The following is a 20,591-nucleotide window of genomic DNA, read 5'->3' as shown; positions in this document are numbered from 1 at the left end:
TATTGACTTTTACCATAACATAACCACACATAACCTGCTGTGGGAGGTGAGGAAACAATTGTGTGCCCAATTTGTTGCCAGAGCTCGATATTCCTGTTTTTTCAAGTGAGGTTAGTGACCCAGAGTTTGGTCATGTGTTTGCAATAGTCAGGTTTGAGTCTGAGGATGTCTGCCTCAAGTGCGTCTGTCTGCTCTCTTTTCTTTTTCTGATGACCGCACACTAAGCCTTCCATACTATTATGTATGACTGTACTGTGGTGACATTCTTTCTACAATTGAGATCTATGGAGGTCTGTAGCTTGGCAACCAACTCCTTGTCATTGAGGTACCATGTAGCCATTACCCAGCCCTCCAAAATCTTTAGCTCCATTCCTTGGAGAGCTATCCACATCAATGAGCAGTATGAGATTGCACATGCATGAAATCTCGCCCACTGGAATCTACCTCTGTGGTTTTGTTGTGTAAAGAGGTAATCAAGTAATCAATCTGTGAAAAATTACTGCGTGCTCAGGAATAGCAGAACTGCCTCTCTATTAGGTGGTGTGCAAGCCAACTATCAGTTAGTCCCATTGCATCAAGAAACCTACTAAGTGTCCAGTCACCTTTTTCCCCTCATGGTTATCTCCTTTCTAGTTCATCTTCTAGGATTAAGTTGAAGTCCTCATGCAATATTAGGATACACTCTGGCATTTGTAGCACCAGAGAGCCGACTGCTTCCAGAACCCCATTAGTGCAGTGTATCTGTCTTGGGTGTTTCGCTATGTCTGTTGTGGCCTGAAGGGTACCATCTTCCTGTGAAGTATCCTGACTCCCCTGGAGTTTGATGTAAAATCTGGTGTGGGCCATAGCTTTGTACTCTCTCCTCTCCAGAGTCTTCCAACGATTTCCATTGTGCATGCACCTCTTAAATAATGACAACATGTGGTCCTTGCCTTTTGCGGTATTGGGAAATCCCACCACCTCTGATTTCGCTGGCCAAACTGTTAAAGTGTTAGGACAAAATATCTAGGTGGGCACACATGTCTTTTCAGTGATCTCTTTTGATAATTGGCACAGTTTTGGACCTTCTTCATCCTTCTCTGCTCCAATATGAAGCTTAGTATTTAATTTTAGATGTCTCTGGTGACAGAGTGCAAAAACATTTCCCCTGATAATCCCTCCCTCCCAATGCCCTCATACCTGCTTCACTGCGCTGCAATTTTAAACTACCTTCATGTCCAATTAGCAAAGTGCAACTTGACCCAAATATAACATGCTAGCTTTTGAGTCCTTTCTTAACCAATTTCCCAAAACCTGTCACTGCCTCCTCCATGTCTTCATTCACAGTTTACACTTTGCAGAGCATTCAGCTCTTTTTTAAAGTCTTGTTTAGTAAAGCTTTAAGATCATTGATAAACAAGTCACAAAATCAAGTTACTAATTTGTCCTCGTCCCCTCATTTCTCCCCCAACTCACAACAGTCACTTGTCTCTAGAATCTTCCCTTATCAGGTAAAGAGAGGAACTTCCAGCTCTCAATGGTACTCGATCTGTATCAATCTGACGCTTGCCTGTCATGTTCTCTGAGATGTCCATTCTTCTTGCAGACCCTGCATCTAAGCTGCCAGCAGAAGGCAACGATCAATTCTTTTTTGTGATCTCTGTGGTCCCCTGCAGCCTCCCCCTCAGTACCCCTGGGATTGATGTTTCTCTTGCTCAGTCTTGCAGTTCCTTGCCTCCTCCCAGTGGATTTCTGTTAGACCCATCAGCTCTTGGCATTGCTTAGCCTGTCCTTTGGCTTCTGACCTCCTGTTTTTGATCCTATGCTGAATTTAGTTTTTGCCGGGTTTAGGACTCTGGGCACTTTACCACTGCTGACCAGTGCTAAAGTGCAAGTGCTCTCTGTCGAAATGGTATTGGTGATTTGTTTATCCATGACCAGCATATCTTATTTACTAGTAAGTCCCTAGTATAGTGCACAGTGTGTGCCCAGAGCCTGTAAAACAAATGCTACTAGTGGGCCTGCAGCACTGATTGTGCCACCTGTGTAAACATGTCTCAGACCTGCTACTCCAGTGGGCAGTTTGAACTGCCAGTTCCATCTGGCAAGTGCACCCACTTGCCAGGCCCAAACCTTCCCTTTTACTACATGCAAGTCACCCCTGAGGTAGGCCGAAGGCAGCCCCATGGGCAGGGTGCTGTGTATTTAAAAGGTAGGACATGTACTGGTGTGTTTTTTATGTCCTGATAGTGAAATACTGCTAAATCCAGTTTTCATTATTGCAAGGCCTATACTCCCATAGGGTAACATGGAGATTGCCTTGAAATATTTTTTAAGTGTAATTTCCCATTGGGAGTAGATAGAGTTTTAGAGTTTGGTGTCTCTGAACTCACAATTTGAAAATACATCTTTTGGTGAAGCTGTTTTTCAAAGTGTAAGCTTGTACATGCCCCTTTTAGAAAGTGGACATTTTCTTGCTTAGCTATTCTGTGCCTCTGCCTGGCTGTGGATATACCGCTGGGACAAGGATGACAGTTGGACTGTTTGTGAATTCACTTTAGACAGTCACACAAAGGGAGGTGAGGGGGGCTACGCATATTCTAGTATGATGGGTCTTCCTGAGCTAGAGTGGAGGGAGGAGCTGACACTTGCACCTGAATAGGGCTGTGCTTGTCCTTAAACAAAGAAGTCTCCAACCCCCTGGAGTGTGTCTGGGGCCAGGGCAGGGAAAGGCATGGTCATGTGCACTACAAAGACTTCTCTTTAAAGTTTGTCTACTTCAAAGGCAGAAATGGGTATAAGCACTGGACCTCTAACCCCACAAAGTTAGAACACTTCTGGAGTGAGGACATTCTGCCAGGAAGAAGAGCTGGATGCCGCAGGAGGGACTGCCACTCTGCCTGTTTCTTTGTTGTGTTGGTCTGCTGCTTGCTGCTTCTGACCTGGGAGTGAAAGGACTTGACTTTGCACACTACATCATGTTTTCCAAGGACCTCCAATGGCTTGAACTGAGCTTGCCTCCTGTTAGAAGTCTCAGGGACATCAAAGACTTCATCTGCCGGTGCCTGGGGGTCTTCTGCTGATAGTCCTGAATGCCAAGTGGTGCCACCTCCCGTCCCTGGGCCCTTGGAAGTGTAAGCTGGTGACCTGAAGAAGAAAATCCACGCACTGATGTGCTGCAGCAGAAAAATCAATGCAGTGCCTGTCCCGTGGCTCAGAAATCGATGCAGCGCCTCTTGTGGCTGTTTTACCGTGGCTCCATCAACACAGTATGTCTGGAGTTTCCATGCATCTTCCCCAGGTGTCAGTTTCTCATTGACCCCACACCGCACTAAGGAACCGAGGCTGCGTGTATGGAAATCAATGCATAACCTTTCCTGCGCGGAAAGAATCGATGCACCACCTCCCCTGCCAGTAAGGAACTGACAGGTCACCTCTCCTGCGAGGAAAGAATCAACACATCACCTCCCCTGCAAAGTAAGGAAACAACAATGGTGGCTTTTCAATGCTTCACCTCTGTTGCATCCCGCATTGTCTTTGTTTTTGATTCATCCCAGGTACTTTGTGCTAAAAAGATACAGTCATTGATTCCTATGGATTAAGTCTCATTTCCACTTTTAAAAAGTGATATCTTTACTTGTATATGTTGGATTTTTTTTTTTTTGGTCTTGTTGCACTCTGATAAATATTGGCCATTGTTCTATACTGTTGTGGAGTACTTTGTAGTTTTTTCATACTTTACACATTGCCTCTAAAATAAGCCAGACGACACATGCCAAGCTAAAACAGGGGGGGAGGGATTATCTTAGTTACTCCCTTACCCTGACTAGAGTGAGGGTCCCTACTTGGAAAGGGTGCAAACCACCGCCAATTAGAGACCCCCTTTCTAACCTAACAGTTTCCATCCTTCTATCCATTACCAAGCTTTTTTGGTGTTATAAGATCCATTCTTGCCCTCTGAAATGTGCAGTCTTGCAGGGAACAGCACCATATATTTAATTTATTGTTCCCGCAACGCTCTCTTGAGACCTCTGCAAAGGAAAATCATGATGTCCGCATTCTCATACCGCAAATAATCTTGCTGCGTATCTGCCTACAATATGGTGTTGAGATCTCAATGATTGAAAATGTGGACAGGTGGGGCTGTAGACCTTGGGGTGGAATTGGGCTCTAAGGGCCCGTTCTAAGGAGAAAACTTTAGAGAGGCCGTTCGGTTTGAGAATGCACAGGATAAAGTCTTCAATGAATAGTTGGACACAGAAGTCCTCAGCTCGTTCCGCCGCTCCCACAATTCTTCTGCTGTTCCTCCTGGATCTTCACTCACAGTCCTTGAGCCATACCTGTGCTATTGCATTGTCCTTTTATGATAAGGTATCGTAGTGGCTTAGTTTCAGCTCATACTGAGGTCAATGTATGTTTGTTGTGCAAGACCCTTTTGATTATTTTCCTGACATCCTCTCTAAGGAGATTGACAGAGTCTATATTAGTTTCCAGTGTATCTCTGACCTCTTGTATCACAAGCATAATATCCTTAAAGGATGGTTCTGATTCTTCCTGATACCCACCTGATGGCATATGAGTTGATGTCCGTTTCTATTGAGGAAACACTCAAGGGTCCAAAGTGTAAAAATACATATTTATCCATCTTGCTGCGCTGAAAGCTATCACGCCCCAAACCTTGGCCCACCTTCAGCAGTTGTTTTGTTTGTCTAAACCCATACAACTGTGCAAGCAGTGCAGTCTTGTTTCCTTGCACGATGAGAGGGGAGGATTCAATAGCCAGATGACAAAGGGATGACATTCTCTCAATTCCCAATCAATAGCAGTGCACATAACAGGTTGTGGAGTGCATGTATTTGCGGGGGCAGCAAGGTGCTCGCTGTTGTCTACCTGGGATAGACCTCCACCAGCTAACCTTTTTTCTACTCCATTCAATCAATCAATCAGGGATTTGTAAAGCGCACAACTCATCTGTGAGGGTCTCAAGGCGCTGAGGAGGGGAGGGAGGAAAAGGTGGGGGGGAGGTGCTGCTACTACTCGAACAGCCAGGTCTTGAGAAGTTTCCTGAAGGTATGGAGGTCTTTGGTCTGGGGCAGGTGGGTGGGAAGTGTTCCACGTTTTGGCGGCGAGGTGCGAGAATGATCTACCACCGGTTGTAGTTCTGCGGATGTGTGGGACGGTTGCGAGGGTGAGGTCACCAGAGCGGAGATGCCGGGTCGGGGTGTAGAAGGAGAGTCGTCTGTTGAGGTATTCTGGTCCAGTGTTGTGAAGTGCTTTGTGAGCATGGGTGAGGAGTTTGAAGGTGATTCTCTTGTTGTCTGGGAGTCAGTGCAGGTTTTTCAGATGGTCTGTGATGTGGCAGTGGCGGGGGATGTCAAGGATGAGGCGTGTGGAGGCATTCTGGATGCGTTGCATCCTCTTCTGGAGTTTGGAAGTGGTTCCTGCATAGAAGGCATTGCCGTAGTCCAGCTTTCTGCTTACGAGGGCTTGGTTGACTGTTCTGAAATGGTTTCAGTGGGTATCTATTGATAGATCTTTCGGAGCATGCAGAGGGTGTTGAAGCAGGAGGAGGAGATGGCGTTGACTTGCTGGGTCATAAATAGTGAGGAGTCCAAGATGAATCCTAGGTTGCATGCGTGGTCGGTGGGAATTGGAGCGGTTCCGAGAGTGGCAGGCCACCAGGAGTCATCCCATGCAGAGGGCGTGGAGCCGAAGATGAGGACTTCCGTCTTGTCGGAATTGAGTTTGAGGCAGCTTCTCTTCATCCATTCGGCGATGGCCTTAATTCCTTCGTGGAGGTAGCTTTTTGCAGAGTCCTTGGTGAGGGAGAGGATCAGCTGTGTGCCGTCGGCGTATGAGATGATGTTGAGGTTGTGGGATCGGGTGATGTTAGTGAGCGGGCCATGTAGACTTTGAAGAGGGTCAGGCTGAGGGACGAGCCCTGGGGTCCGCTGCAGATGATTTTGGTGGCCTCCGAGCGGAATGGGGAGAGGCGGACTCTCTGGGTTCTGCCGGTGAGAAAGGAGTTGACCCAGTCCAGGGCTCTGTCGCGGATTCCATCATTGCTGAGGCGTGAGCATAGGGTCTGGTGGCAGATGGTGTCGAACGTGGCCGAGAGGTCCAGGAGGATGAGGGCCACAGTTTTGCCACTGTCCAGTATGGTTCTGATGTCATTGGTGGTGGCGATCAGGGAGATTTTGGTGCTGTGGTTGCTGCGGAATCCGGATTGGGAAGGGTCCAGGGTACAGTTCTCCTCTAGGAAGCGGGTTAGTTGTCTGTTGATAGGCCGGAAGTTCTTGAGGCCCTTTGGGTTTTTTGAGGAGGGCAGCTACACGCAGTGACCCATCTATATTGCTTACAGATAATAGAGCAAGGCAGTATTTGAGAATAAGTCTGCTCACAATGGTTACTGATGGACAATTCCTTAAGGTGTAAAGTTTTTCTTTGTTTCCACTAGGTTAAAGTGATGTGTGGTTCATTATAGAACTTTTCGCTTCTCCTCAAGAACCTGAAAGAATAAAAAGTGTAGAGTTCTGCTTTTCTGCTATAAAAAGAGGAGATGCTAGAATCCTATGAAAAATCCTGGGTAGTGGATATACTGTAGCAAGATTCCATGAGGTATTGTATGTCCACAACTGAGTTATAAAGATAAATGTAAAAGTCTTCCCAGTAATAAGGTCACAATTCTGACTGGGGCACAGAGCTAAGGTTGGCATGGGAGGATATTGGTGCCATCAAAGGATCTGCCCACTTGCAGGTGCTTTCAGATTGCCAAACAAACTGAATGAACATAAAAACTAGAAGGTGTGACAGAATTGGATGTTGGGGCCGAAATTTCTATCAAATCTTGCAAGCGAGTACGGTTGAATGCTTCACAGGTGTCTTATTTAGAAATTGTAGCCCAGGTAAATCACTCACTCAGGCAAAAAACAGTTCATGACTCTGGTCATAATTCAGTACAGCGTGACTGTTTCCTGTTGATCCTGTTCACTCACACATCTCTCATTCACTAAGCATAGTTCCAAGGGGTGCAACCTGTGGCCTTAGGCAGCGGTTGCAAGAGGTCACCTTATCCTACTACCACAAGTGGACACATCAGTACCATCAGGTGTCATAGTTTCTGTGTTTGTAACAGATGTGCATTGAAGCTGTCCCTGCATCAGTGATTAACCATTCATTCATTCATTGAAGATGTGTCCGCCAGTTCAGTAGTATATCTTTATCTACCAATCCTGGCTGTACTGTATGCACATTTGGTATACCTATTGCTGTGAGTGTGCACAATGCAGTGCATTTAAGACCCTTCGTGTTGGCCAAATGCGAGAAGTAACAGATACATAAACCACGATGCACAGGACATTACATATGCTTCACACACACACAGGTGTGCACGTATGACAATAACTATGATCTACCACAGCATATTTGCAAAGCTGGGGGAAACTTAGTTGCTCTTAGGCAAACATGGGAAGCAGACCTAAATATAGTGGTCGACCCACTGAAAGTTTGTGCCACCCTCAACTCAGATGCCTGTCTCTGGCTCAGCTCGAGGCCATCTTATACCCTTGAACCCAAAACAAGGCAAGCTTTCATGTGCTGCTGCCTGACGCCCATATTCTAATATAATGCTACAAGAATTAAAGAAAACATACATTACCATTTGATGTAAACAGGAGAGAAAATTATGTATATATATCAAGTGACCGAATGGCACAATGTGAAATCAGAAAACCTGGGATTTTTCCTGGTTTCCCTGCTTGACCAAACTGTGTTATCAATGGTAAGTATTTTATTTCACTGTACTTCCTTTTCAGGTCTCCCCTGCAGAAATTGCATGTGCTGCCGCTACAAGATGTATTGGAGCCTGATCATTGCTTACCAACTGTTGGCTTCATTGTCAGTCTTATTTGCTGCCCGTTTGCTGTTGTCACTTCCTGTTTTTCAGTTTGGAGCACTGACCAAGTATCGATTGATTTACTTTTAATAGTGTCCTTCCACTGTCCATTCACTGCTCGCTGTGCTGTAGGTACTATTTTATTTTTTCTTCTTGTATTCTTTAGTAGCTGCCACCTTGGCGTAGGTTGATCGCTGCACGCTCAGCCAAATCCCGCTGAATCCCAGCCAAATTTGTATTATCTGCAAGGTCTGCAGTTTACTGCACCAAATGCTAACTTTGCAGCTGAGAAGCTGGGAGATTAAAACTGTAAACTTATGCTTAACACCCTTGATGTGTAATCATAGAAGAAAATCATTGATGATGGCTTTTCCAGCTGCTCTGTAGAGGTGGGTGAACCACTGAAGGCTCGAGCCAGAAACATGGCTCAGCCCGAGGTCCTTTTGGGTCCTCAAGCCCAAAACGAGCTGAGCCTTAATTTGTCTTCTGCCTATTACCCACAGTGTAATAAAAAATAAAAAAAAGGTTCAATTTTTTATGCAAAACGGGAAAACGAGATACCCACCTAGTGACTGAGTTGCACAATGTAAAAGTAGATAACTAGAAGCTCTCCTTGACCAAATTGTGTGAGCCTGGGCGATTTTTTTTTATTTTCACCAGCATCCATTTTTCATTATCGCATAGGAGAGCACCTTTAAATAAATGAATTCAAAATCCGCATTTACTCAAACAGTTTGAATTAATCGACTGTAAAGTTGCTCCATCTACGCTAAGAAACTAAGCCACATGTAGGGCACACATGACAACTGACTTGACTTTTAGTTCATTAATGGTATTGTGCGCAGGGCAGGCATGAATGTTTCTGTTGATGTTCCAAAGCCTTTCATAAATGCTTCTCAGTGCATTGATGTAATCATATGTACTAAGTTGAAACGCTCCAACATGTTAAAGAAATTGACTTTTTTCATTTTGAAGAGACTTTAACATAGTTTTGTTGGATTTTGTTGCACGATATGAATGCAGTTTTTCAAGGCTCAGTTCATGCACGGGCTCTTAGAACCAAGCCAGTCTCTTGGGAGGGAACTTCATTTTAATTTGTTGGCTCGCCCACCTCTAGACCTAAATAAGCATTAACATAAATAAAAGAATGACTGAAATGGCTATCTCATTGAGGTAGAAGCAAGGCACTTTACTCACAGGAGTGAGGACCTGAGATGGTGTGTTAACAGTCCTGTAAGAAGAACAACAGACCCCCGCAGCATCCTTCTATACAACAACATATTAGGACTTATCCCACACCATGGTAAGAACATGTTGCAGCCATTACTTTGTGGCGGGGCACCCCCCCCTCCCCATAAACAAGTTCAAACATACATCAAGTTAAAACCTATATGGCAGAGACACCGATAACATATGACAAGCCTCTCCTAGATGCTTAAACTGTGGCACTATATTCACAGACAACATTCCCCAGACACAGGATAGTAATTAATAACTATGGGCGAGCTTGAGGATGATATCACTCCCCGAAGGACTAAGTCCATTAACAAAAACACAACGAAGCATTGCGTAGGTTATTGGTCAGTGATAAGCATTGTTATGACGTTACGTACACTTAATATTGCCGTCACATTAATCTGTGATGGAGATGCTCAAAGTTATATTGTTAAATAAATTCAACAAAGCTAAAATAGACTGTTCTTGCCGGTTCGGGCATGCTTTGCTGTTACTGCTCCTTGTAGGAAAGAGCTGTCAGGTGGCCTTTGGGATTCAGAGACGCTGCAAGACTGCAATGTGTAGCTGAGGTGGTAAAGTTCAGAGTAGGCTAAGTCGCTCTCTTAACAAGAGCTGCTGCAACCCCAGACTCCCCTCGATGACCTCCATCTACATTACAGCAGCGCCTCAAACTGGACAGCGGCTGCCTTGCCTCGCCTACCTCTTCGTGAGGCAGGCCTAACGGGCCTGGACCGAGTGAGCTGTCTCCCAGTGGACTCGATGGCACTGTCGGCCGACACGGACTAGCAGAAGGTCAAAGGCTGCAGCACAGCAGGGCACGGACTGAGCATATGTCAGGCACTGCTTGCGACATTAACAATAGACATGTAACTCTAGCATCCAGGAGATTTACTACATATGTATGGAAAGTTTTCAGTGGAAGATCAGCTCTGTACAGTAATGAGAAATGATTTGGAGGGGGTACGTTTTAGAACCAGTTGGGGCCTTGCTGGGGGTGGTGCTGCAGCCAATGGCCATCAATGGTGCTCCATGGGCAGAGAGCAACTCTCCCAGTTCAGCTTATTGCGCTTACTATGATCAGTTAAATAAGGACTTCCCCAGTGCTTAATCTGTAAAAAAGTAAGTGCCAGGTCCCTTTTTGGGAGGTCACTGCGGCCTGCGCCACCCATTGCCCCTGCCAGCGCTGCCAATAACAGTACCAAGACAACTGCTAACAATCGCACTGCTACTAGTGTGACAGTTCAGGCTATTCTAGTCCACCTAAAGCTATATCAATGATGTGAGTGGAAAGTATTAGTCCTTTTTAATGTATATTGACTTAGTAAACTCACTTGTTGTGCTCCTTTCAAAATTAGACAGACAGAGCCACCGTGTGTTATACTGTCATTACAGCCGGTGCTGACAATTAAGTGCCGGTGCTGAGCACCAGAAACCACCAGCTCAAATTAAGCACTGGACTTCCCCCATCGTCTGCTGGATTCAAATATTCTGTTCTACTGAAGCTCAATCACAGGTACAGGTCTTCAGTGGATACTGGTGGAGGCCACAGTTCAGCTGGTGTCACAGAGACGCCCAGTGGGTCAGACCGGGGGCTGTAGATTCAAGAGCTGACTCGAGAAGGACTGAAAAAGCGTCCCACTGTGCAGTCATTTTTTCATGGTTTCTCTTCCCGACGAAGGGCACAAGTTGCCTGAAATGCATTGGAGGAGTTTGGAATTCCATTAAATAACACTTCATTAAAAGTTCAGTTCAATAAATGTATTACGAAGAATGATTAATCCCAGATACACATTGAAAATTGTTATGTTTGATGCACACATACACAAACTATTTGCATTTAAACGGATTGATTATAATAAATGAACATTCAATGATCAACTTGGAAGATCCTGCTTCACTTGCGATGCATTTTAAAGCCAGGAATAAACCCCCTGGCTTTTCTTCCTTTTCTTGTGCACAATGGGCCTGCTTGCCAGTTGGCATTAATCTGAATGAAGCAACCTGGCAAAGTTAATTACATATTAGTGGTGCTTGTTCCACAGCAGACTGGCAGAGAAGACACCAACTAGATTCAACAGGATTACTAAATGGAGACATTAGCATAGAAAGCCAAACTACAGAGGAGGTTGCATTTCTGAGATGCTGGACTATTTGAGTAAGTATGTAGATGGTTAATGATGGACTTGGGGTGCTAATTATTTGAATAATATCAATCTAGGTGAACGTATTGAGGTGACTGTAGTTCCATCCTAAATCATCTGCAGTCCTCACTCTCTCTCCTTTCCACTCTTCTTGCCCTTCTAAGTAACGAGCACACACAGGAAATATAGGAGAGGTAATGCTTGACAGAGGTAAAAGGGAATACCTGAGGGTTGAGATAAGTTAATTCTCTACTACTTGCCCTACAACACACCAGTAATTGTTCCCACCCCACAGATTACTACTGATAGCAATATTTAATGCTAAAACAGTTCCTCTTGCAGAAGGATGTGCAGTGTGATTCTTGGCACAAGAGCAATCTCTGATGCTGTAACATGATCAGTAGTAATAAGTCAATTACTATTGGTAATAACTATGGTTTCTGATATCTGTCAATTTCTGGTGCTGTCAATATGAACATTGATCATGTAGCAATTCCTATTCCAGTATAACGTGATTCCTGGTGCGAGGAGTAAGACAATTGGTGGCATTGGAGAACTGACTGATCTGCTAACCGGGAACTTTAAGAAGATCCATTTACTATCTTCTGAACACCAACAATTTTTACTTTTTGATAACTCTATTTTACACCAGCAAGATTTTGGCTATGCATTCTTGCTAGAATCGTGTTTGTTTTCTGCAAGTGACAAACCCTCAAACATGTGAAGTCTGCACTTACTAAGATTTGCTAACCTATAATCACAGACGCCACTAAAGAGTAGAATGTAAGTCATAGCTGTCTAACACCGATATAGCGCAAGATGTATTAAATCAATATCATCTTTATTGTTAGTTTATTGAACCACACCAATATAGAGTGCATACATTAAACATAATGAAAATAAAATACACAAAGCTTAGTTCTTTTTGATACCTATTATTTGTGTTTAAACAATATTACTTTATATAGCATCATCCACTTTCTTCGTAATAACTTTTAATAACTTTTATAAACTTTCGAAATCCAGTAAACAGTGGACCATTATTGCAATGAAATCAATGGGAGGCTGTATCCCTACATGTATATAAACCTAATCTGTACAGTGAAGGAAACAAATAAACCTTACGCTCATTTACAAAAGCAGGACAGCAGCGTATAACATGAGCTATACTTTTGCCTGCGTAACTACATCAAGAGCAACTACTGTCAGGCCTTTTATACTTCCACATCTGTTTGTACTCACCAAGGTGGACCAGCCTGAAATGTAATATAGTGTTATAAATAATGTTACACTGTTTTTTATTCAACCACAGTTAAACTGGCCTAGAAAGGCTTATAGCCATAATTCAACGCTGGAAGGAATTTTGTACCATCTAACCAAGGCTTTCAGGAGGGTCCTGAAAGATTATTTGACAGCAGAAGGATGGCAAAAGTAAAGGCAGCAGCTCTTGGTATAAACGTTCCAAGGTGAGCAGAACAGTTATTTCTCATAAAATTCTACAACTTGATATTTATAAGTAGATGCACAGACGACATTGGCATCATCCAAGGTCCAGCAACTAAGCAATTTGAGATCTCGACTGAAAACCATCATATTAGATTTTGAATTATTAAATTCCAAGGAAATTAGTCTACAATATTCATCTAATAAGCTTAAGGTATATTGCAAGCCGGCCCTGATCTGATTGAAAAGAAAAGTGTCGTTAGCATATTTCCTGATGCACTCTTGCATTAAACCATAATTGGTATCATTCTGTTCCCTCAGTGAGACAGTCTCACCCAGTTTTACCTCTACCCAGGTGTTATGATGCAAAATATGTATTGCACTCAATAATACGGGTGGGGTACCCCTTATTACCAATTCTGACCACTGTCAACCCCTATGTATGCCACTGAAAGAGGTTTTAAACTCTGTTAAGCAGGCAAACATTTTGTACCCAGACACATGCTACAATTGACCAACAACACCAGGGTAACTATATTATTCAAAGTACCATAGTTTGGCTTAAAACCTGTTTGAATCCAAGGTAAAATGTTGATGTCTGCTGCTCAAACATACAGTTCTTCTAAAATAATTAATGAATAAAATTCAGACTGAACATTCAGCAGAGCTAATAATCGATAATTAACCGAATCAGACTAAAGTCTTTTTGTGAGTTGGGTGTAAAATGGAGCCCTGCCGGGAATGTGGAATGGTGCCATTAAAATAACATTCATTATATAATGTACTTAATGTACTTAGACTTCTGACCCGAAAAACAGAGACCCACTACAATGAAACTGAAGGCATCTTGTTCTAATGAATTTGAGTAGCGACCCCATCTTGGTCTATTCAAGCTAGCTCCCCTTGAGTTGCCAAATTATGAAATCTGGAGTCAGCTTTTAAATTAAGAGATTCTCTGCTTTGGGCTTAGGTCGTGACCACCTTGGTATGTAAATCATTGGCCACAGCCATTTCCTCGTGGGTTACTAAAGTGGTGAGACATATGAAGCCTAATGTAGGGTAACATTAGTCTCAGGAAATTCCATTCTTGCTCTGCGCAAACTGTGAGTTTGTACATCGGGGCAGATTTTTCAATGCTCCTCCTGTGAGTGACCACACTTATCAATATCAAGAAACTTCATTCCTGATACTTCTAAATAGAAACCAATAGGTACAGAAAAGAAAGAGAAGGGCTTACCATGGACTTAGAATTATCCATGCCTATTTCTATATCCTTTTGCAGTCTTCTTGTCCGGCACCTGGAGAAGTTAAAGATCCTTATGATGAGATACACAAAGGATTTGGGACTTGGTACAACACTGAATGGTGGAGGCAAAGTCTTCCCATCATCAAAGTAAGACAGCCATAGTTTAGAGCGTGCAAACTTCCACTCCACATCGCTGTCATCCTATGTAAGAGGGTACAAAATACAGTAGTGCTTTTCACTTTCCATAGAAATGATTTTTGATTTTTATTTATAAAATATGTTCTACACAATCATTCACAAAAAAGTACATCATTTATTGAATGCCACTACTCACAGGTATGTCAGACAAGATTATCCATCTTAATAGTATTGGAGATGGGCTCAGAGGGGAAATAATATACTTATTCTGACAGTACAGTGATAGGTGATGAGTGGGTGCAAAAGTAGGTAAATGGTCGTAACAACGTGGGCAGAGGCACAAGTGCCTTTTTCCAGCAAGAGCAACAACGCTTGCCTCAACCATGACGCTGTCCTAACCACGCATGTGCCTGATACACGCATATACATGGTTAAGGCAGAGAGAGTGGTCTAGCTATCCGGGTGGAACAGGAAGGAGCAGAAAGGAGTCTAGCTGAAAGGAACGGGAGAGGTCAGTGGGGCTGGGGCCACAATTGGAGTGGTGGGGGTTGGGGTCGTTTTAAGAGCAGGGCGGGGTTCAGGATGGGGGAAAGTGCTGGATTGAAAAATAAGTCTTTATTTACACAATCCTGCGGTTGAGCCTATGTTTTACTGGTGAATGTAGCTGTGCACTATTGAGACAGACAATGGAATTTCAGAACGAGGACCAAAGTGTTTTAATACCTTTTTACAAAATTAAATGTTTATCAATAAAGTATATGAGAGGAACAAAAATAAGGAAGGGCTAGGTAGCGAAGGGCCTTACCTCAATTTCTTGATATGAGCTGTTGATCATGGCAATGAGCATGTTGAGAAGGACGACAACCATGGTCACATTATAGATCCCATACAGAATGTAGCCAATATTCTCTATGAATTTATGATCATACTTAAGAACAACTGAGGTGACTTCCGACAATCCGAATATGGACCAAAACAAAGTCTTAAAGCTTTCTTCAACCCTAAAGGTACAGAAAAAAATAACTTGTAATACAATTTATAAAAGGCATATATCCGTTTCCAATCAGTAATGAAAATATATATCTTTATATTATTAATACATTGACTAGTGAATTGAGAAGACACTTTTCTTCGCGACGTAACTTCTGAAATTCTCCTCCATCTTTCACCAGATTACTCTGTGTTGGTTTACATGTATTGCATTGGAGACTGAGCAATTTTGCACTGGTGGCTGGGCGATTGTACATCAACTTTTAGACTGAAGAGCCAGCACAAACTCACATTTGCACTGACCACTTAGGGCAAGCACAGCATTGCCGCACTGGTCTGGCAAAGTAAACGTGGTGCAAAATTGTCCTGTCACCTGTGAAGTGAAGAATTACTAGTTCACCGTTGTGGTGCCCTTAATCTGGGCTCTGACATTTGGTAGGATAACTAAATTTGCGAAATTTAGATAAAACTGGTGAAGTGATTCATACCTTTTATGAGGTGTGATAAAAGCACCCCCAAAAAATGAACAGAAAGAGGTGATTTTAAGGATAAGCTTTTGTAAAATGATAGCACCATTGCAATCTAGTCTAAGCTACTACACTGAAATATCAAAATTTGTGAAACGATCTTGATGGCTCACCCTTCCATACTGTGACCATCTTTATCATAATGCTGACCCTCCCTAACACGACTGTGGCAATCCATAGGACACTGTGGCCGTGTCTAGCATGAACATAGATATCTCTGGGAGTATAATCACCACTAATCGCTGCCAAGCTCTGGCCATTACCGAATTGATGGTGGGTATTGTTGGCCTGTTAGTGATCACCCCTCAATATTATGCTGCCCATTTCTAAAATACTGGCCATCCCTGGCATGTTTTTGGACATTGTTGATTTGATGTTGGCTGTACGTGACACAATGGATTTCCCCTTCTCCTGTAGTATTATGGCCATCACAGGAATATGTTGAACAATGGTATGCATTTTGGCATTATGATGGGCATTCTTACCATTATAAATTCCATCCCTGGCACGCACATGTCAGCTCTGGCACACAACAGTCCTTTGCATGTCATGGCCCTATATTGCACGTGTATAAATGTTGTTTGGATGGTGATCACCTCCGACATAGTCACCAGATTATGTGAGGGTGTACATGGGAATGTGAAGCAGTATTTGTCCATTTTGGGCAGATTCTCAGTTAGTACCTGATGAAAATTATATTTGGGGATTAAATTAGTATTTATGACAAGCTGATGTTATATGAAAATGGTTCTATTGTCTTAAACCGGAAGAGGTATTTTCAGAAAATATAAAGTACGTACATACTATAAACAGTTTACTTACTGAATATTATTAGAGGAGATGATATTTAAGGGCAAGAGCATCTCCAAAATATTTTAAAGCTGCTGAATTGGAAACAATTGTTGCTGATTTTGGAAACGATCTCCTCAGCGTAGAATGGCATTCGCTTGCATTTCCTAGATACCAGGGTAGTTATTTCATTGCTCACATAAAGATATTTCATCATTAACAACATGCTTCTGTGGCGCTGTCAAAATGTCATTTTCCATACTAGTCCAGTTAGCACTTATAACCAATTTCCACAATGCGCAATATTAACTTCTTCCTAGCATCACAAGCTGTTTACCAGTTCCCATATCTTTCCGACATCAGCAGCTGCCCCCTGACCCTTTACAGTGCACATCCCTTAGAGAATTGTAAATAAAATAATGCCCTGCCTTTTTTAGGGATGTAAAGAGGGGGATCTATTCACATATGTATAACCACCCAAAATCAAACACATACACACCATTGTGTGTGAATGAGTGCGTTTCTGTGTGTGTGACATGGTGTGCGTGCACACGTGCTTGCAGGGACAGCTACAGCGAAGGTGTCTTGATGGGCCTCTTTTGTTTGCAACCTAGCGGACAAAGGCCCATAATTAAAGTGAAAGGTTGGGTGAGTGAGCGAAAGTATGAATGGATGGATGGATTGGATGGATGGAATGGTGGATAGATGAGTGAGTGTAAGGGTAGATGGATGGACCAATGAAAGAGTGAAAGGAACGATGGAAGGATGGATCAGTGAAAGGAAGGGTGGATGGATGAGTGTGTCGATGGATGAAAGGTTGGATGGATGGATGAGTGAAAGGGTGAATGGATAGGTGGATAAGTAAAGCGGTAAATGGATGAATAGGTGGATGGATGGATGAGTGAGAAGATGCATGGCTCATGGCTGACTGTAAAGGTGGATGGATGGATGAGTGAAAGGGAGGATGGATGGATGAGTGGATGGATGAATGAAAGGATGGTTGGTTGGGTGAAAGGGTGGATGGATGGAGTGAAAGGGTGGATGGATGAGCAAAAAGATGGATGGATGATTGAAAGGATGGATAGATGAGAAAAAGGGTAGATGAGGGATGGTTGAGTGAAAGAGTGGCTAGATGAATGAATAGATAGGTTTGATTGATAGGTTTGGAGATAATTGGGTGGATAGGTTTGGACAGTGTTGTTGTGAACTCACTGCATAATAGATATAGCAGGGTGGATGTTCTTGATGGGCCTCTTCTGTCTACAACTCAACAGACAAAGGCTCATAATTAACGTGAAAGGTTTATGTTGTGTTATATTGATTTGTATAGTGCAATAATCACCTGAGAGGGCTATCCAGGTGCTTGGGCAGGGGAGTAGGTTTGTGGTTCCCAAGATGCTTATAGGAAAAGCCAGGTCTTCAGCTTCTTCCAGAACTCAAAAAGTGAGGAGGAGGCTCTGATGTGCTGAGGGAGGTTGTTCCATGTCTTGGGTGCAATGTAGGAGAACAAGCAACTTCCAGTTTTGCTTTTGCAAATGCAGGGAATGTGTGGCAGTGAGAGTGAGGCAGGGCGTAGGTGTATGGTGGGTTGATGAATATGTATGCAACAGTACAAGTATTCTGGTCCTGTGTTTTGTGTGTGAGAAGTCTGAACTGGCTGCACTTGTGAATGGGGAGTCAGTAAAGCTTCCTGAGGTGCGTTTGATGTAGGTGCTGGGTGCAGCATGGAAGGTCGAGTATGAGTCTTGCAGCAGTGTTAAAGATGGTTTGGAGTCTGTGTAGGAGTTGTTTGGAGATTCCTGTATCAACAGTGCTGAAGCAGTCCAGCCTGCTTGTGATGAGTGCTTGCATGATCATCCATCTGGAGATGTTGGCACGTGGTGTCATGTGTATGTTCAAAAAGGCAGGAGCTTAGAGACGATCCCTTTGGAAATCCGCATATCAATTTCTTGGTCTCTGATGTGAAGGGAGGCAGCCTGACCCTTTTGGTTCTTCTTGTGAGGAAGGAACAGATCCATTTGAGAGCGGATTTTTGTATGCCACTCTCATGGAGTCTTCTGGTGAGGGTGTTATGGAAGACAGTGTAGAAGGCCGCAGAGAGATCGAGCAGGATGAGGTCTGCTGTTTCATCTTGGTCCAGGATGATTCAAATGTAATTGGTGGCTGCGATGAATGCTGTTTTGGTGCTGTGGTTCTTTCTGAATCCTGACTGAGTGTTGTCTAGAAGATGGTGAAGTTCAAGGTGGGTTGTGAGTTGCTTCTTGATGGCCTTCTAAATCCCTTTGGCTGGATAGGGAAGCAGGGAGATGGGTTTAAAGTTTTCAGTTGAATTCGGTCAGCTGTAGGCTTCTCGAGGAGGGCGTTCATTTCTGCAACTTGCCATTTATCCGGGAAAGTGGTGAATGTGATGGAGGTGTTGGTGATGTGGGTCAGGGTGGTACTGACTGGTGATGTTCCTAGATTGTAGATGTTGTGGGGCCATCTGAGTGGATAATCTGCATGATCGCTGCCTGTTGTCTCTGGTAAGGGTTGTTCATTTGATCAGGGGGCCAGCTTGGTTGGTGGTGAGTTGGTTAGCAATGACTTCTCTGAGGTTGAGTTGGTGTGCATATTTGCTGTAGATGTTTGTGATTGTACTGTGGAAGAAGTTAGATAGGTTTCCCGCAGAGTTTCTGGAAGGCAGTGATGTTGCTGACAGTGGCTGAGGGCAAAGTGAAATCCAAATGATCAAGATGATCTCCTTGCAGCTGTTCGATTTTCCTTCGATGCGGTCTACTACTGATTTTTTTCTTCTGTCTCTTATTTGCTGGTGATAGCATCTGAGTCTAGCCCGGTGGGTAGTTTTGTCGATGGTGTCATAGCTGCCTCTTCATTTTCTTTCTAGCTGTTTACAGTGTCGTTTGGTGTCTTGGAGGTCTTCTGTGTACCAGCTGACCTGCTTGTATGATCTACTATGCTTGCTGGGTTTGATGGATGTGAGGGAGTCTGCGCATTTCTTGATCGAGTTGTTGATGTCCCTGTCGAGGTTGTCTGTAGTGCTAGGTAAATCAATATCGAGGGTGCTGAGCCAGTCTGCTTCTGGGATTTTGCCCCAGCTGCAGCTTGGAATGCTGATCCTGGAAGGGGTTTTGACTTGAGATGTGTTGATTTGGAAGTGGATGGAGAGGTTGGTCCATATGAGCGGAGTGGTGGATTTGATTTGATGCTGTCAGTTGTGGTGAAAATGTGATACAGTGTATGTCCTGTGGTGTGTATTGGTTCTGGGACAAGCTGGATGAGTCCAATGTTGCTCAAGCTTTCGAGGAGTGCTGTGGAGCAGGAGTCATTTCAAACTTTAATGTGAAAGTTGAGGTCACTGAGGAGAATGTAAGCTCTGGAGTTGATGGTCAGTGGAGCGACGAAGTTGGTGATGAGGTTGGTAAAGGTGGCTCGCGGTCTGGGTGGTAGGTGTGGGCTCAGTTCAGGGAGACTTTTTCTGAGATTTGCAGCTTGAAGTGCAAGGTGTTCTATGAATGGGGTGCCATTCTCTGTGGATGTTGTGCATTTGATGGATTCCTTCTAGATGATAATGGGCCCTTTTTCCGGCGTATGAAGGCAGTCCTGTTGTGCGATCTAGTAGCCCACTGGGATTCCCATGGTGATGTCGGCGATGAGGGGGTGAGCCAGGTGTCTGTGATAAAGAGGATGTCAGGTGTGTTGCTACTCAGCAGGTCCTAAATTAGGTTGTGTGTTTGCTGTGTGGTCGTGCGTTGAGAAGCATGCATGCGAGTGGGTGTTGACATGTTTGCTGTGGCGTATGGTGTAGGGTGGTGGTAAAGGCGTGGTTGGTGCTTGTGTAGCGCATGTATTGGGTGGGGGTGTTGAGGCCATTGTTAATATTTGCATGGGGTGTGGCCGCTGGAGAACCGGCAGTGGGTGCAGGTGAAAACTCTTACCAAGGTGTGAGGCATGTTAAAGCAACACTTTATGGCATCTGGGGTCTAGCAACCTAAGGAGTGCTGTGAGTATCGCTGGGCGGTGACTGCAACAAGGTTTCTGGCTCTGGGCGGGGTCCAAGCTTGCCTTTGGCTTTCCAATGGTGTGCCGCTGCATGCACCCGTTGTACATCAGTGTTGCAGCTGCCATTAAGTAGGTCCTGGGAGTGGGGAGGAGTGCAGAGCGCTGTGATGTCATTTCCTGTGCTGATGGGTGATGGGAAATGAAGTCCC

General features: G+C 43.9%; 1 protein-coding gene across 1 annotated transcript in view; it reads right to left on the bottom strand.

Moving 5' to 3' along the window:
- Nucleotides 1-20,591, bottom strand: part of TRPC3 (transient receptor potential cation channel subfamily C member 3) — a 490,138-nt gene that overhangs the window by 40,462 nt on the left and 429,085 nt on the right. Inside the window, exons 8-9 of the mRNA XM_069242530.1 lie at nt 14,883-15,078; nt 13,931-14,140 (exon numbers count right to left, since the gene is read on the bottom strand). Of these exons, the coding sequence (XP_069098631.1) occupies nt 13,931-14,140; nt 14,883-15,078 (406 nt within the window). The remainder of the gene's footprint in view (nt 1-13,930; nt 14,141-14,882; nt 15,079-20,591) is intronic.

This window comes from Pleurodeles waltl, chromosome 1_2 (assembly GCF_031143425.1).
Source record: "Pleurodeles waltl isolate 20211129_DDA chromosome 1_2, aPleWal1.hap1.20221129, whole genome shotgun sequence".
NCBI classification, from domain to species: domain Eukaryota; kingdom Metazoa; phylum Chordata; class Amphibia; order Caudata; family Salamandridae; genus Pleurodeles; species Pleurodeles waltl.
This window is presented reverse-complemented; position numbering and strand designations above follow the sequence as displayed.